Consider the following 14897-nt stretch of genomic DNA (forward strand, 5'->3'; position numbering starts at 1 on the left):
ATGCTTTCTCTAAGAATTCCTTTTGAATACCTTCTGGCCATTCTTGTCACTTGTGCCTCAAAATATCTCAACTGATGAGACCACACGGGTCTGTAGTTCCTGAGACTTAAATGACTATAGGAGATAACTTTTGCTTTTACCTCTCTATTGATATGGTCTTGAGTTAATGAAGGTCAGACCTCAAGTTTCAAAATATGTAATTTGGGAACTTGGGAAAGCTATTTTGGCTTATTTTTATCTCTTGGAATGATATGGGCTTCTTTTCCAATTTTTGGCAAGTGGAGCCCGAATAGCCAGTTGGGCTGATGAGTAAAAAATAAGTCCAAATGTATTTTGGCTAGAATGGAGAGTTTGGCCAAAAAGTGCAAATTTTGGTACAAACAGGAGCTTGATGTATTTGATATCTACAAGGCTAAATATTACGTATGCTACTTCTTTGCTATCGAGGTTTATCTACAAACTAACTCAAATTCATCTTGGGATGGCTAAGAGAATTATGAGGTACATACAAGGTTCATTAGATTTTGGCATTATGTATGAGAGGAAGATTTAGCCAAAGCTATTTGGATTTTGTGATAATGATTGGGGTGGCAGCATAGATGACATGAAGAGCACATCAAGATATGTATATTCTTTGGGTTTTGGTGTATTTTCATGGGTTTCCAAGAAGCAACAAATTGTTGCTCAATCTACCACAAAAGTTGAGTATGTATTTGCAACTTTGGCATCTTCTCAAGCTATATTGCTCATGAAGATTTTAGAAGATCTTAGTGAGAAGCAAGATGGGTCAACTCCTATTCTTTGTGACAGTAAATAAGAAATTGCAATGACCAAGGATCTAGTCATCTATGAAAGAACCAAGCACATAGCAATCAAGCTTCAGTTGATCAGAGATGTTGTTGAAGAGAATGATGTTGATGTGGTCTATTGCAAGACAGAGGAGCAAGTTGCTAACAGCTTCACCAAGGCATTGCCAAATGACGAGTTTCAATACTTGAGGGCTTTGATGAGATTCAACAAGAAGGCATTAAGGGGGAGTTTTAAACTTGTGTAATGCTCTTGTTGTAATTATCTGAAGGAAAAAAAAATTGAGCCACGTTGGGAAACTTTAATATTGATGTTTTTGTTTGTATGGCTATTAGGAGGCCGCATAGGTGGTATGTGAATTGGCTATTTCTAGCTTTTCCGTTTGGTAGGTAAGCTAACCACCAAGTAGGCAATTAAGCTTGTAATAGATATTTTGTAGAGATAGTTGCTCTCATTGTGAATCAATTGAAAAAAATGGAGAATCAAGTCTGGACTTCTCTCTCTGAAGCTAGACCTCTGAATTCCAATTCCAAAATTCTCTCTCTTATCCTTGCATAATCTCTTGAGTGATTTGCTACTAGGATTACCCAAAAATTCCAACACATAGTGTATCAAATACATTCCACAGGAAATAGAAGACAACAGTGTAAACATTGTGACATAATAGTTTTAAGGTTTGAAATCAATTAGTTTACTATACTTGCCAATCCTAGCTACATGCAATTTAGAAGTATTAATGCATTAATTAATACGTAAACTAAAAAGGTAGGCAACAATCATTTTTTGGGCTCACTCCAATGTGATCCTAAAACCAAGCAATCCATTTTATGTCCTTCAATACTAGCAACCCAAATGTAAAAAGTATTCTAAACATTTATATATTATGATGATTCTTTATATTCCTCTCATTATTTGATCACTACATTTAGGAGTAAAGGTGGCGTACTCAGAACATACAAAAATTTCTCCACATTTAGATAGTGAAATGTATCTTCAATTTGATTGAACTATTGCATGCATCATCATTAAAAGAAAAAACCTACAAATAAAAAGAGTTCATTTAAAACATGAAATTATTATAGTAATCACACAACTTTATTTCTCATGTCCTCTTTTCTCTCCATCAATAATTCTCATAACTTCGATTTGCATGCATGTCATAATTTTTTAGTATAAGTGATAGTCAAATTACAGATGAAAGGGGTTTCATATACACACTACCACGGTGTCATGGAGATTTGAACTTGAAACCATTAATACGCAAATCAATGCTTTTTTTTTTCTTCACTAAATTGGAATCCGATGGCTATATCATAAGAATACGTGTTTATTGATAAACATCTTTGTTTCACACACATATTCTTCTTTTTTGTCGCACACATTTGTTCTAATTGTTAAGAAACAGTTGCCTTATTGTATTGCATAATTTTTTTAAATATTTTTTAGTAAATGTTTATTTATCTATTACTTAGGGCGTTAAAACCATGCCTGCCGTTTTGTATTTTTTGGGGGGTCAAAGTACAGAACGACTTTTGAAAAAAAAAAAAAACTACAAACGAAGGACAGGATGGAAACGACACGTCGCATATAATTGCAACAAAAGTACTAAACTGAAGCTTTTCGTGTAGTTGCAGTCTAGTTCGTTACGTTCGAAGTCTCGGCCTTTTGAGATTTGAAACCTAAACACAGACTCCTTCATCCTTAACTTCTAACACCCGACTGCTTATCTCATTATTCTATTTTATTATTTTATAAATCCTGTATTTAATTTAAATTTGTTTTTATTTTCTCTGCGGCCTTCGTCAAATTGTTCAAATATTCCAAGGTAAATCCTATTTCTTCTTCAAATTCTGTAATTTTAGCTTCCAATAATTTCGTTTTGTTTGATCTCTCTGTCACTCTGTTTGGATGCCAAACAGGGCACTAATGGGAATCTATTTGTTATGATTGTAGCTTTTTTATTATATCGCAAGTTTTAATCTTTTTTCCAATTTCCGGTCAATCTGATGAAAAAGTTGGAATTTTTCTTTCAGCATTCAATATATGAATCAGATTATTTCCTGGGAACTTGATTCTTATTTGTTCATTGTTTGTTTTGGTAGAAAATGGTTTCTGGGTTAGTTTTGATTTTCAGTTTTAAGGAACAAACAAGTTTCTGCCTGTTGCTTGACTGAATTGTTTGCATGAAGAAAAAAGAAAAAGGAAACTAAAAATTTCGGGCCTGTGATTTGTCATATTTTGTGTGTAATAATTTTGTTAGCTTGAATGTTAACAATCCTGCTTTTAATCTGCAGATGAAAGTTGGGTTTTCAAATTGTGCTGCTGTTTTGCTGCTGACATTTTTGGTGAGCCTACAAGCAGTTTTTGGGATCAGATTTGTGATTGACAGAGAAGAGTGCTTCTCTCATAATGTTCAATATGAAGGAGATACCGTCCACATCTCTTTTGTTGTAATTAAGGTGGATGCATCTTGGCATTATACTCAAGACGGTGTTGACCTCGTGGTAAGCTCGACATTTGTTCCCTGATTTGGGTTTGATAATTTCTCATATATGGTTTTAGCCATGCCATGATCTCTTTCATTTATTGCTGATTTAATAAGAGAGCTCATAACGTATGTAGCTAAACCGGAAACCATGTGTTTGCGTAAGCAAAAACATAAATGGATCATAGTGGTTGAAGAGCTTGCATTAATCCATGCTTATATTGTTAAGCATAATATTCAGAGGCATGTTAACTTTTTTTTGGCCAAAGAGAGGCATGTTAACTGAAAACCCACCTGTGATCGTACAATGTTGTTGGAATTTTCAGGTGAAGGGACCTTCTGGTGAGCAGATTCACGATTTTCGTGACAAGACAAGTGAGAAGTTTGATTTTGTCACTCGTCACAAAGGAGTCCATCAGTTCTGCTTCACCAACAAGTCACCTTATCATGAAACCATAGACTTCGATATACACGTTAGCCATTTTACGTACTATGATCAACATGCAAAAGATGGTGAGCGGTTGCTTTGTGCTTCTTTTGAAATCTTTAGTTATTCTTTGAACTGTTGAGCTCTTTGTGAAATAAGGAGACGGACTTATGATATTTTTGTTTGCATATATGCAGAGCATTTTAACCCATTGTTAGAGCAGGTATCAAAGTTAGAGGAAGCTCTTTACAACATTCAGTTTGAGCAGCATTGGCTCGAGGCTCAGACCGAACGCCAGGCAATAGGTATCTGCTGAACTCCGGCAAATATAGAGGAAGCTTTTACACTTACGTTGAACTAGTATTGATTCCGTAGTGTGCATAGACAAATATGTTTCTCTACAAACATGTGAAACATAATTTTAATTTTGATCTCTTTGTTACGTAAATTGCCCTGGCAATCGTTGATGCAGTAAACGAAGCAATGAGCCGGAGGGCAATCCACAAGGCCTTCTTTGAATCAGCAGCACTTGTTGGTGCCAGCGCTCTCCAAGTTTACCTTCTTCGCCGCCTCTTTGAACGAAAGCTTGGGGTGACCAGAGTCTGAACTTGTCTCAGCCAGAGATATTACCAATAGAAGAGCTTTACACTTAACTGTTATTCCCCCAAGCTTCTGTTTTTTTAATTTCTATTTTATCCCGCAGGAATAAATCATGTATAGAAAACCATCACTTTGGAAGCTCTAAGCCATCTCATTGTTTCTTGTGGAATCCCTTCGAGTCTCAAAATTCTTTTCTTCTTTTTGGGGGCTAGGGGGAAATTCTTTGAATACGAATAACCCGAAATTTTGTTCATTTTTTCATAGAAAGAAGAAAAAGGAAATTGTGTTTATTTGGGCACTGAATGTTCATGTGTGCAAAAGCTAGCATAAGCTTTCTGATTTCAGCCATATAATCACAGGCTACTTGTACAGTTACACAGTCGAAATAAAATTCACACGAGAATTCTAAATGGTTTTTACAAATAATATTATAATAAAAATTCAAATTAAAAATTAACGGATTTAACAAAACTAAGAGACCATTCCATCCAAAATTGTTAGAAGACCTAATCCATACTAAAAATGAACAGTTTGGGGGCTTGAATTTCAGTTGACATATGAACAGTTTGTTGTTCATAAGAATTTCTGACCCCCCCAAAAAAAAATTGAGATGCATAATGAGTAAAAATGAGATGTTATATTTGATTTAATTGAGAGGTAAATTTTAGGGGTACGATTCCATTTTCTCTTATTGGTACCAGAGATCCATAACATGGAATATACATACAAAATAATTTAACAATCCGCAGCATGGTCCCATAGAAGAAAAGAAGAAAAAGTTTCTGAAATTTCAAAACAAAATAATTTCACACACAAGACGGGTTTGATAATACAACGAAGGAAGAAAAGGAAAAAAATGTCATAAGCAAAGCTCTAAAGCGTGTAGCAAAAGATAAGACAAAGAAACAGACTGGCATTCTAAATACCAATCACAACAACAACATCAGACAATATTAGATACAATAAGTATATTTGTCTTCTTTACTCCTCCCATCACAAAGTTTTTTTTTTTTTACGCCACAATAAATTCCATCCATCATTGCTATACAGCTCCCTATCTTCTTTGGAAAAATATGGTAGATCCAGTTACAGAACACCGTGCTCTTCTATTGAAGCACTTCCTTGGAGACAACCTTGTCAAGATTCGGCTGGTGGTTGATGAATGCAGCAAAACCATTTTTTCTGCGCACCGTGAAATCATCCAAAGGAGAAAGACAGTCAACCAAACTAAATCAACTTTCGGCAGCAGAAATAATTCGAAGCACAAAAACAGATGCAGAAAGACAAACATAGTAAAAATGAAAGGGCCACATAATTATCAACTGACCACAAGATGGGTAAATACTAAAGTCCAGGGCCACTAGTTCTTTCCAAACAACTGTGACTTAGGCAACATCTATCTTAAACAAGGCAGAATCAGAGGGTTCATCTTCCAATTCCACTCCCATGGAGCGATCAAATAATGCAAATAAACAGCCAAATCAACTTCCTTTCTTTTCTTTTTCAAAATCTTGCCACTAAATATTATATTAGTCCTTTTCCTCTTCTTCCTAACTACAATTCTGTATAAGAAGTCGGTTGTATTGATCTTTATTAACTGGTAGGCTGAGTGTGATCAATAAGGCAGTGTTATATTGGTATGCAGTCTACTTTTTTGGTGAGAAAGGTATGCTATCTATTCAAGTTGTGTATTGTACTAATGTCACTTGAAAATCAAAAGCTTGTAACTACACAAACCACCATCAACTAGAAAAAGAATGAATTCTTATCGGCTGTTCCACTTATATATCAAATCATTAGAGAAAGAAATTAGACAACTGTTCTGAGAAAGCATCTTACAGATGGAGGCCTGCCGGGCTCAACTCCATGCCTTATATTAGGATCGGCCTTTCCTGGTGACTCAGGTTTTCCACCTGTCTTCTTCTCATCCCTAGCCTTGTTGAAGATCACAGTAAACCCCTCAGCTGAAGCAGGATCATTGACATCCCATTCACCAAATTTAGGGAGTGGCCTACCCTTTTCCTGTTAGCAATCAGAAAAATATTCTCAGTATTATTCAGCCGAGTAATGCAAATGGCAGGCAAGTATAAGTTTACACAGCTAATGATTGACAGGCAATAAAATCTTCTCTCAACTGCAAATTATATATATATATATATAATAAATAAATAATAAAAGGACAAACCAGCACTATTTTACATCCCGAACTCATCTGGGTTGTCATCTATCATACACCCCACACAAGAATAAAATTGCATCAACCACAGAGGACAGAACGCAAGAAACCCAATGTCAGGCTACCCCTATATTTCTAGACTACAAACGACCACTCAATAGGATCAAATACTTTCAAAAAGGTTCCAAGACAATTATCTACCACCATACACGTCCTGGCCCCCTATATTTATAAATGTATACCAATAAATTGCAACTTAGCCTTTACATGCCAAAGACCAACTCAATCTAACAATTCCAACCTCACCTCAACCTGAGTAAATGCTATATGGATCCAGTTTCCAAAAACACTTCAGTAAGGATCTTGTAAGAGAATAAGCGCTACTTTATCTTGGTAGTTGGTAGTAAGATTATGGAACACTGAGTTTAAAACCTGGCTACTACTATCCCCCTAAATGCTGCTCAGTGCTGCATCTTTAGGATAATCCTAGAAAACCAGAAAAATGAGATAGGTTTTGTCTCCTGATCAAATGATAGGAGCCACTCCAAGATGATAGGAACTGCTCCAATGGCATTTCACTGAACTCAACATTATACGGGAAAAACAGAAGAATACACAGACAAGAAATGGCTAGAGTTCAGAAAGCGTTTAACACATATAAAAGGAAATGGAGCTAATATCCTATCAAAATCAGACAGAAGAGGAAGACGCTCAGAAAAGCCTACTGATTTTGAATTAGGACATCAAGCAATTTAGAAACATAACTCAAGTCATAATCAGGAAGCACTCATCACAGCTGTTCAACCCACCAGATTCATATTATTAAAGTAAAAACTATAAAGATACATGAATTGAATGAAAAGAAAAAAAGTACAAGTAAAAAGAACTCTAACCTTCTCCCAGGACATAAAAACCCAGATAGAGGAAAGCTTTTTAAGTTCTTACAGAAATCCTTGTTTTGGACAAAGGCAATTAAAAAAAAACCCCTCTTCATCCAACTATTCTACACATTCAGAATCAGCATAACACACACATACACACAGAACCACATATACGTGAGCGTGGAATACTTAGGAAAGATCAAATGCCCTTAATATACTAAGCAAAATCACCATGAATTAGGTAGACGTTTGTATAAGATTATATGCCCCACACAAACAATGAAGGACAACAAATAATAACAATACCTACACTAAATAGAAATGCAGACTCTCGAAATATTCTAACTTGATAATTTTGTAAGAAAGATAAGGGAAAATTTGTCATTTTCACCATTCCTTTTCTGGTCGTTTCATTTTCACCATTCCTATTGAAACCAAACTAAAAGAAAACTGAAAAGTTAAAATCTGCTCCTCTGGAAATCCAAAATTGCATCATTAACTGCGGAAACTCGAAAATCATAAAACAAAAGAAGAAAACATAAATTTTGCTCAAAATTAATGCAAAATAAATACTACAATAGATTGATCTGAGTCAATTACAATTGAATTAATACAGATTAACCAAGAAATCTATTAAATACAGCTAAAGCCAATAAAAAAACCGGAGCAAATCCAGCAAATTAAGCATCACAAAGATTAAAAATAAACAACAAAAAAGCATACAAATATTAAGAATTTATATTCAGATTGAAGAAAGAGATGAAGGCGATTACGTACCGACATGAATTCGATCAAAAAGAGAAACTTTTTTTTTTTTCCGGGAAAAGAAATGACTCTGAAAGCAAAGCGAGAGAGAGAGAAGAGAGAGAGAGAGAGAGAGAGGTTGGGCCAAAAATGGGCCTATAATTGCAACGTGAAATCTGGGAATATACGGCGTTATGTTGTGAAAAAGGAACGGAAAGATTGTTCCGTCGCCGTTTGGTCAGCGTCAGCGCTGACGTGGTTTGTGTGTTTGAAATGAAATTGAAAGGAAGGAAAAATTAAAAATAAATAAATAAAAAAAGTAATAACGGGAACGGGGTGGTGAGCTGGCAGACGGAGTGAGGAAGGAGGAGTAGCTGTTGGGTTGCACGGAGGCAAAAACAGCACATTGACTTGCTGGCATTCGTAGCGTTTAAAATTTCAAACAGTTTGGCGTCTGCATGTCTTCTCTCCTCTCCTCCTCTATATTAATCAAATTAATTAATCAATTAATGTAGATACCAACTTTTTTCTCTTTCCATCATTTTTTTTTTCCAAATAGATAGTTAGTAAACTAGCATATTATACAAGTATGTATTTCTATTTTTTCGTACATTTCTCAATTATATAAAATAATGTGTTTTTTAAAACGCAAATGTACTATTTGTGTGTTATATATGTGCATCCGTAATTTTTTTCGAATTATACACTTTTGTCATATGGTTTATACACTTATTATACGCACGCATACTATTGAAAAAAATAAGACTACAAATAATTTTAAATTTTTTATATGATAGCTGAATTTTTCGCATTTACCGAATACTACACGTATGTATTTCATATGTACTATACTTGGTCGGTGTTTTAATGAGCTTGGTTCATAGCTCTTATTTATTCGAATTCTACAAGGCAAAACTCTGCAACTTGCAAGTTATAAGCTTTGAACATATAAAGAAGACAAGATGAGACAATGTGAATATATACAAATCAATAAGAACATTATTAATTATACAAAGTCAACAATAGCAATTCATCCATGTAAATTTTGCTAGATTCTGTCTGCCATGCCCATAACATGGGCATTATATTTTGCAAAAGAGAACCCTAAAATACATGGCAGCACATCAACATATTCCCTTGCAGTGAAGTCCCTGTGCCTCCAGCATCGGGTGCAAAATGAAGATGTAGATTGACACACCCGCTTCATTTGGTTCCCTCAATGGCCAACTTCTTTCTCTATCAAAGAGCTGTTTCCCCCACCTTTATTGGCATGTGACGTGTCTAACCAAAATTTGGCTAGTCATGGCCCCCAGGATAGATTATAATTCATTATTCACTGGAGAAAGAAAAATGGAGAACTTAGATTTGATACAAACAATAAGATTTTGGGGATGGTGGAAAGCTTTGCATAAACGTATTTTCGGGCAAAAAAAAAAAGACTGATTAGGTAATGAATGGCACTGATTACTGATCCTAACCTTCCAAGCAGTGAGCCAAATGACACTGCTCTCTCAAACATCCTGATTCCTAAACTACAATAAACTTGCTCAAGAATCACGTTTATAGGAGGGAAGTATCATGTGAAAGAGTCTGCTCTTAAACCCTTATCCATTGTGCAGAAACCAAGAGCCCGTCTCTTTGATAGGTGGAGTGCAACAATGAAATAATCAGACATGGAGATAAAAGAAAGAACCGCCTAAAAGAAATAATAGCATATTACCTATCAGCAAACCTTATGCATTATATGAGAGCATCTTTAGCATTCCAGCACTAGTTTCCAGAAAGAAGCCTATGCTACCTAAAGAGAATGTAAAGAGAATATTAGTGCTAAAAGGGTAAATACCTGTAGCCCTTGATCATAAAAGAAAACAGGGGCCTGTAAATGCATTAAGTAAAAGTTGGAACTCACATAGCATTGGGCATGATTCATTTTGCCACAACAAATATCATATCACAAAACATGACATCCAAGCATGAGGTAGACTGCATTTCACCTAAGTAGCAGAAAATACATTACTAATAAATACAAGAAGATATATGTTGTTAAATAAAGTAGAAGATAAGGAAAGGTATTGGAGAATGCAGCTTACTGTAAATTATAGCAGAAGGTCATGTTGTATTATAACTTCAGTAAGCGATGAGAGCCATTCAACTCATCTCTCAATGGACCTCGAGTAGAAAGGTTTATATCAAAACTTCGTTAAGTAAAGAGAACCAATCACAATCCCATCTCCCATGAGACCTCCAGTAGAAAAGTTTATATCATAACTTGGTTAAGTAATGAAAGCCCATTGCAGTCGCAAATCCCAATCCAAGTACGGCTTTACTACCTCTCTTTAGTGTTAGTTCCTTTTATGCGCCTCAAAGAATTTAGTCCTCCCATTGCATTCATCAACCTCTCATGTAGCATTTGGGTGCTTCCATCCAAATTTCCAGATATCAGTCCCCTTTCAGATAAATCTCCCAAAAGTTGTTCAGCTTTAATAAGATTATTATGAGAGGAAACAGCACCAATGAGCAGAGTATAGGTTGTCATGTTGGGCATGAGACCTCTTTGTTTCATCTCCTCATAAAGCTCAAATGCAACCACAACATCACCATTAGCACAAAGGCCTGAAATAAGCACATTAAACACAGGGACATCAAGCTTCACACCACAGCATTCCATTGTGCCCCTCAGTTTTAGAGCCACAGCAAGGTTGGCTTGTTTGCAGAACATGTGCATCAAAGTAGTAAAAGTAGCAGTTGTTGGAATGAGTTTCATTCGAAGCATGCGATCAAGAACCAGCATTGCTTCTTCAATCTTCCCACATTTCGCGAGCCCTCTAACCATGGCACTCTCAGCAATGTCACTGGTAGTAACACCAAGAGCCTCCATATGATCTTTTAGTTCAAATGCTCCTTGTATATCTCCCACTCTACACATACCATTAATTAAGGTGAAATAATGTGTATCCTTGGGAGTGAAACCTTTTTCCAACATTTCATAAAGAAGGGCACGGGATGCTTGGAAATCTTGGCTTCTGAATAGTCCATTCAAGATAGCACCGTGGGTGTCTATATTAGCAGAAACTCCTAACAGATTCAGGACACTAACTAGCTCAAAGGCCTTCACTATCATACCAGTTTCAGAATACTTGCTAATAAGCATGTTAACTGTTAGTTGATCAGCTATGGCACCTTCCATTATCATCTTATTCAACATTTTGTGGCCAACATCCAACATACCGGACCCGCATAATCCAAGAATAAGAGAGTGGCATGTCAATTTGTCGGGAAATAATCTGGCCCGGATCATGTTATTGTACAACATAGAGCATTTCACGAGGTCCTGGTTCTTCGAGTATCCATGCAAGAGAATATTATATGTAGCCAAATTAGGGCACAATCTGCTGCTCCCCATAGTTGAAAACAGTTCATTTGCCTTCATTAGTTTTCCCATCCTCGAGTATCCATCTATCATGACATTACAAGCAATAGTATCCGAGTATAGACCTTTGTTCTCCATCTCTTCAAAGAGATACAAAGCAGCCTTAGACTGGCCAGTCTTGAAAAGGCCATCGACTAGACAGGTATACATTATTGCACTTTGTGAGCAAGTCACTTTTCCCATGAGTTTCCCAAACAACAGGATGGCGGCAACCATTTTTCCCTTCCGGCATAACCCAGCAAGAAGGCTACCATATGTATAATCATCAGGCAGAACATTATTCTCAACCATCTCATCAAGAAGGGAAACAGCCTCTTGCAGATTTCCAGATTTACATGTCTCATAAATTATTGTATTGTAGATAACAGTATCAACAACAGATGGAATGCCGTGGAGTTTCTTCAAAAATTTCCTTGCTTCCCCCAAATTTCCACCCTTGCATAGCCCTTTCAGTATACTTCCATATGTGAATGGAGTTGGATGATGACCTGACTTAATCATTTCATCAAACATAGAAAATGCCTTCAACCCATTTCCCATGTTTCCATGGCCATTTATTATACAATCATAAGTAATGGAATCAGGATCAAGACCCATACTGCCCATATGATGCATGAAATCTTCTGCCACTTCTAGCTTTCCAGCTTCACAAAGTGAAGCAACCAATATGTTACATGTGAAAGGGTCAGCACCATGGCCATTGTGATTCATAACAGCATAAATCTTTAACGCTTCAACTATGTTGCCCATCTTGCAAGAGTTGTAGATTAAAGTAGAACATATTATTCTATTCGGTGCAAGGCCAGCTTTATAAATCTTACATATTATCTCCCTCGCATGTTTCATCTTCCCAGCTCTGCAAAGTCCATTTACGAGCACCGAAAATGCTATAATATCAGGCTCCACACCATCCTGGACCATCATATTAAACAACTGCATAGCTTCATCAAGCAGCCCATTTTTGCATAACCCATCCATGATCGCTGTATATATAGTACAACTAATAACAATCCCATTCATCCGCATTCTCTCCAAAAGACTTCTTGCTAAATCAAACTTGGCATGCTTACACAGCCCATTCAAAAGAGCCCCATAGCTGACTTCATTAGGTCTTAGTTCCATAGCTTCCATCATGTCCAAAAGTCTGAAAGCTTCTTCAAGCTTACCATTTTGGCAGAGTCCACCAATCAAAGCATTGAAAGTAACAAAATTCGGTGAAAGATTAAAAGTAGACATCTCATCAAAAACCCGGGTAGCAACGCCAAGTTTCCCCTCCTTCACAAACCCATTAATAAGAATATTGTAGGTAACCTCATTAGGAGATAACTTCTTCCTTCTCATTTTCTTCAACAGCAAATAACCTTTTGCACTCCTATTGTTTCTACATAAATCACCAATTAGCATGTTATATGTACATACATCTGCTTCTATACCCTTAGAACCCATGTGATCAATAAGCTCAAAGGCTGTTTTATACCTCCCCTTCTTGCAGTACCAATTGAGCAAAGTATTATAACTAACTACATTTGGAACATAGCAACTCTTTTCCATCTTTCTCAGAAGATAACTAGCTTTCTTAAGCTTCCCTTCAACACATAAAAGACTAATCAATATATTAAATGTAGCGACATCAGGGCAAATCTTATTAGCAAGCATTTCTTTGAAAAAAGACCATACTGACGCAGCTTTCTGGTCCTTTGCCAACCAAGCTAGGATCATATTACAAGTACAAGTGGATGGCCTAAATCCCCGAAAACCCATTAAATACGAAGTCTCTACAGCATAATCAACCATTCCTTCCCTTAAATAAACTCTAATTAGAAGGTCAAAGACTGAAGGGTTTGAATTGCAAAGAGAGTAAGTATCCATCAGAGCACCAAAAACAGGTTTTGGGGCAATACCCATTTGCAACAAATGCCCCAAAATTGATTTGGCAGAGTCATACATTCTAGCTCGAACAAGTATATGGGTTGTAACAGAAAGTATGTGAGTGAGGTGGTTGAGTTCCAAACCAGGTTGTTTAATGACCCAATTGAGAAATTTCAAAGCCAGCCTTCCATGTACTGGTCTAAGAGAAGCCAACCTATAATCCATGTGGTTCAGAGACTCCCAACGGTCTATGGTGAGAATTGCATATATGCTCTTCTCCATTTCTGTCCCTGTAGTTCCCAAATGTTAACAGTTTAGCCTAAAAGAAAAGCACACTGTGCCCAAAATATCAAAACTTTAATCTCAAAACAAACACACTCAACAAGAAGCGTAGAGAAAGTGACATACCAGAGGTTTGTGTTCTTTTTTTGTGAGCTATGTTTCTGACATCATCATCTCCAAGATTTGTTTTGATGTCTTGGAAGAAAGCATGAAAAGCTCTGAACTTCGAAATTCGGTGGGAAATTAGAGAGAATTGCTTAGCTCTAGTCGTTGAGGAGGACAACATTGAGTCTGAGTGCTATGCTTCTTTCTCATGACCGCCTTCTTTGTCACACTGGAGGAAACAATAAAGAGCGCGTATCTTTGAGCGCCGGTGAACACGACTAACACACAAACCGTTGGATAACATCCACTGGCTGAAATAGAATGCCACTATTTCCACCCATTTGTCCTATTTTCCCACCCACTTTATCTTCAAACTTTTAAAGACAAATTTACCCCTTTATAAAATGACTTCCAAAGACTTAGAAAAAAACATTAAAACCAATTAAAAAATGAATAAAATATAAAAAATTAAAAAATTAAAAAGATTAACCCACCACCTCACCCCATCATTTGTCTCTTCGCCTCCACCAGCGCACCCCTCCTTCCCTATTTTTCCTCTTTGTTTCGTAATAGTCACCACCCCACAATCAAAAGATCCCAAGCAGATCCACCCCCAAATTTTCAGTATTAATAATATGAAGGGACTGTTAACTGAGATTTGAATCAGCCCAGCAATTCTAGGCTCTCAAAGTCTGCACCTCTCAACAGAGAGAGAGAGAGCAGCAGCAGCAGCATCTGGGTTGAGTTCTGTGGCTAGGGTGCTGGGCTGTGGGGGGAGGGGATCGGGTAGAACAGAGAAATAGTTTTTTTTTTTTTTTTTTTTTTTTTGGAGTATTTTATATTGTTTATTAATTAATTAATAATATATTATTATTTACTTGGAGAGTGGAAAGATAATGGATATTTTAAGAATAATGGTAGGTAGAAAAATAGGATTGCATTTTTTCAAATTTATATGGTGAATGAAAAAATAGGACATGGAGTGAAAATAGCAGTACTCTTGAAATATTTAACACACGAATATGGCTTATACATATAAATTACTATATAAAAAACTATTATACATATAAAAAATAAAACTTTTAATATAA

The 14897-nt window shown here is 36.3% G+C and overlaps 3 protein-coding genes across 6 annotated transcripts; 1 reads left to right on the top strand and 2 right to left on the bottom strand.

Annotated features, from left to right (window-relative positions):
- The first annotated feature begins 2427 nt into the window (after positions 1–2427).
- Positions 2428–4488, top strand: LOC110760192 (transmembrane emp24 domain-containing protein p24beta2). Its single transcript, XM_088254288.1, has 5 exons — positions 2428–2632; positions 3102–3311; positions 3619–3805; positions 3917–4024; positions 4192–4488. Exons 2-5 carry the CDS (start codon positions 3102–3104, stop codon positions 4323–4325), a joined length of 639 nt encoding a protein of 212 aa, XP_088110414.1. The 5' UTR covers positions 2428–2632; the 3' UTR covers positions 4326–4488.
- Positions 4489–5080: 592 nt separating this feature from the next.
- Positions 5081–8310, bottom strand: LOC148294142 (protein NOI4-like). The gene is made up of 3 exons (XM_088254289.1): positions 8154–8310; positions 6159–6341; positions 5081–5501 (listed from the first exon to the last, which is right to left on the bottom strand). Exons 1-3 carry the CDS (start codon positions 8157–8159, stop codon positions 5457–5459), a joined length of 234 nt encoding a protein of 77 aa, XP_088110415.1. The 5' UTR covers positions 8160–8310; the 3' UTR covers positions 5081–5456.
- Positions 8311–9099: 789 nt separating this feature from the next.
- On the bottom strand, positions 9100–14532 carry LOC110760170 (PPR superfamily protein). 4 transcript variants are annotated; one of them, XM_021962386.2, is made up of 5 exons: positions 13828–14532; positions 10211–13709; positions 10030–10114; positions 9841–9918; positions 9100–9456 (listed from the first exon to the last, which is right to left on the bottom strand). In XM_021962386.2, exons 1-2 carry the CDS (start codon positions 13985–13987, stop codon positions 10447–10449), a joined length of 3423 nt encoding a protein of 1140 aa, XP_021818078.1. In that variant the 5' UTR covers positions 13988–14532; the 3' UTR covers positions 9100–9456; positions 9841–9918; positions 10030–10114; positions 10211–10446. The 4 variants fall into 4 exon arrangements, with proteins under 4 accessions (XP_021818078.1, XP_021818077.1, XP_021818076.1 ...); XM_021962385.2 differs by having other exon boundaries at positions 9100–9756; XM_021962384.2 differs by having other exon boundaries at positions 9599–9918.
- Between the last annotated feature and the right edge of the window lie 365 nt (positions 14533–14897).

The sequence above is a fragment of the Prunus avium genome, chromosome 6, assembly GCF_965620075.1.
Source record: "Prunus avium chromosome 6, drPruAviu1.hap1.1, whole genome shotgun sequence".
NCBI classification, from domain to species: domain Eukaryota; kingdom Viridiplantae; phylum Streptophyta; class Magnoliopsida; order Rosales; family Rosaceae; genus Prunus; species Prunus avium.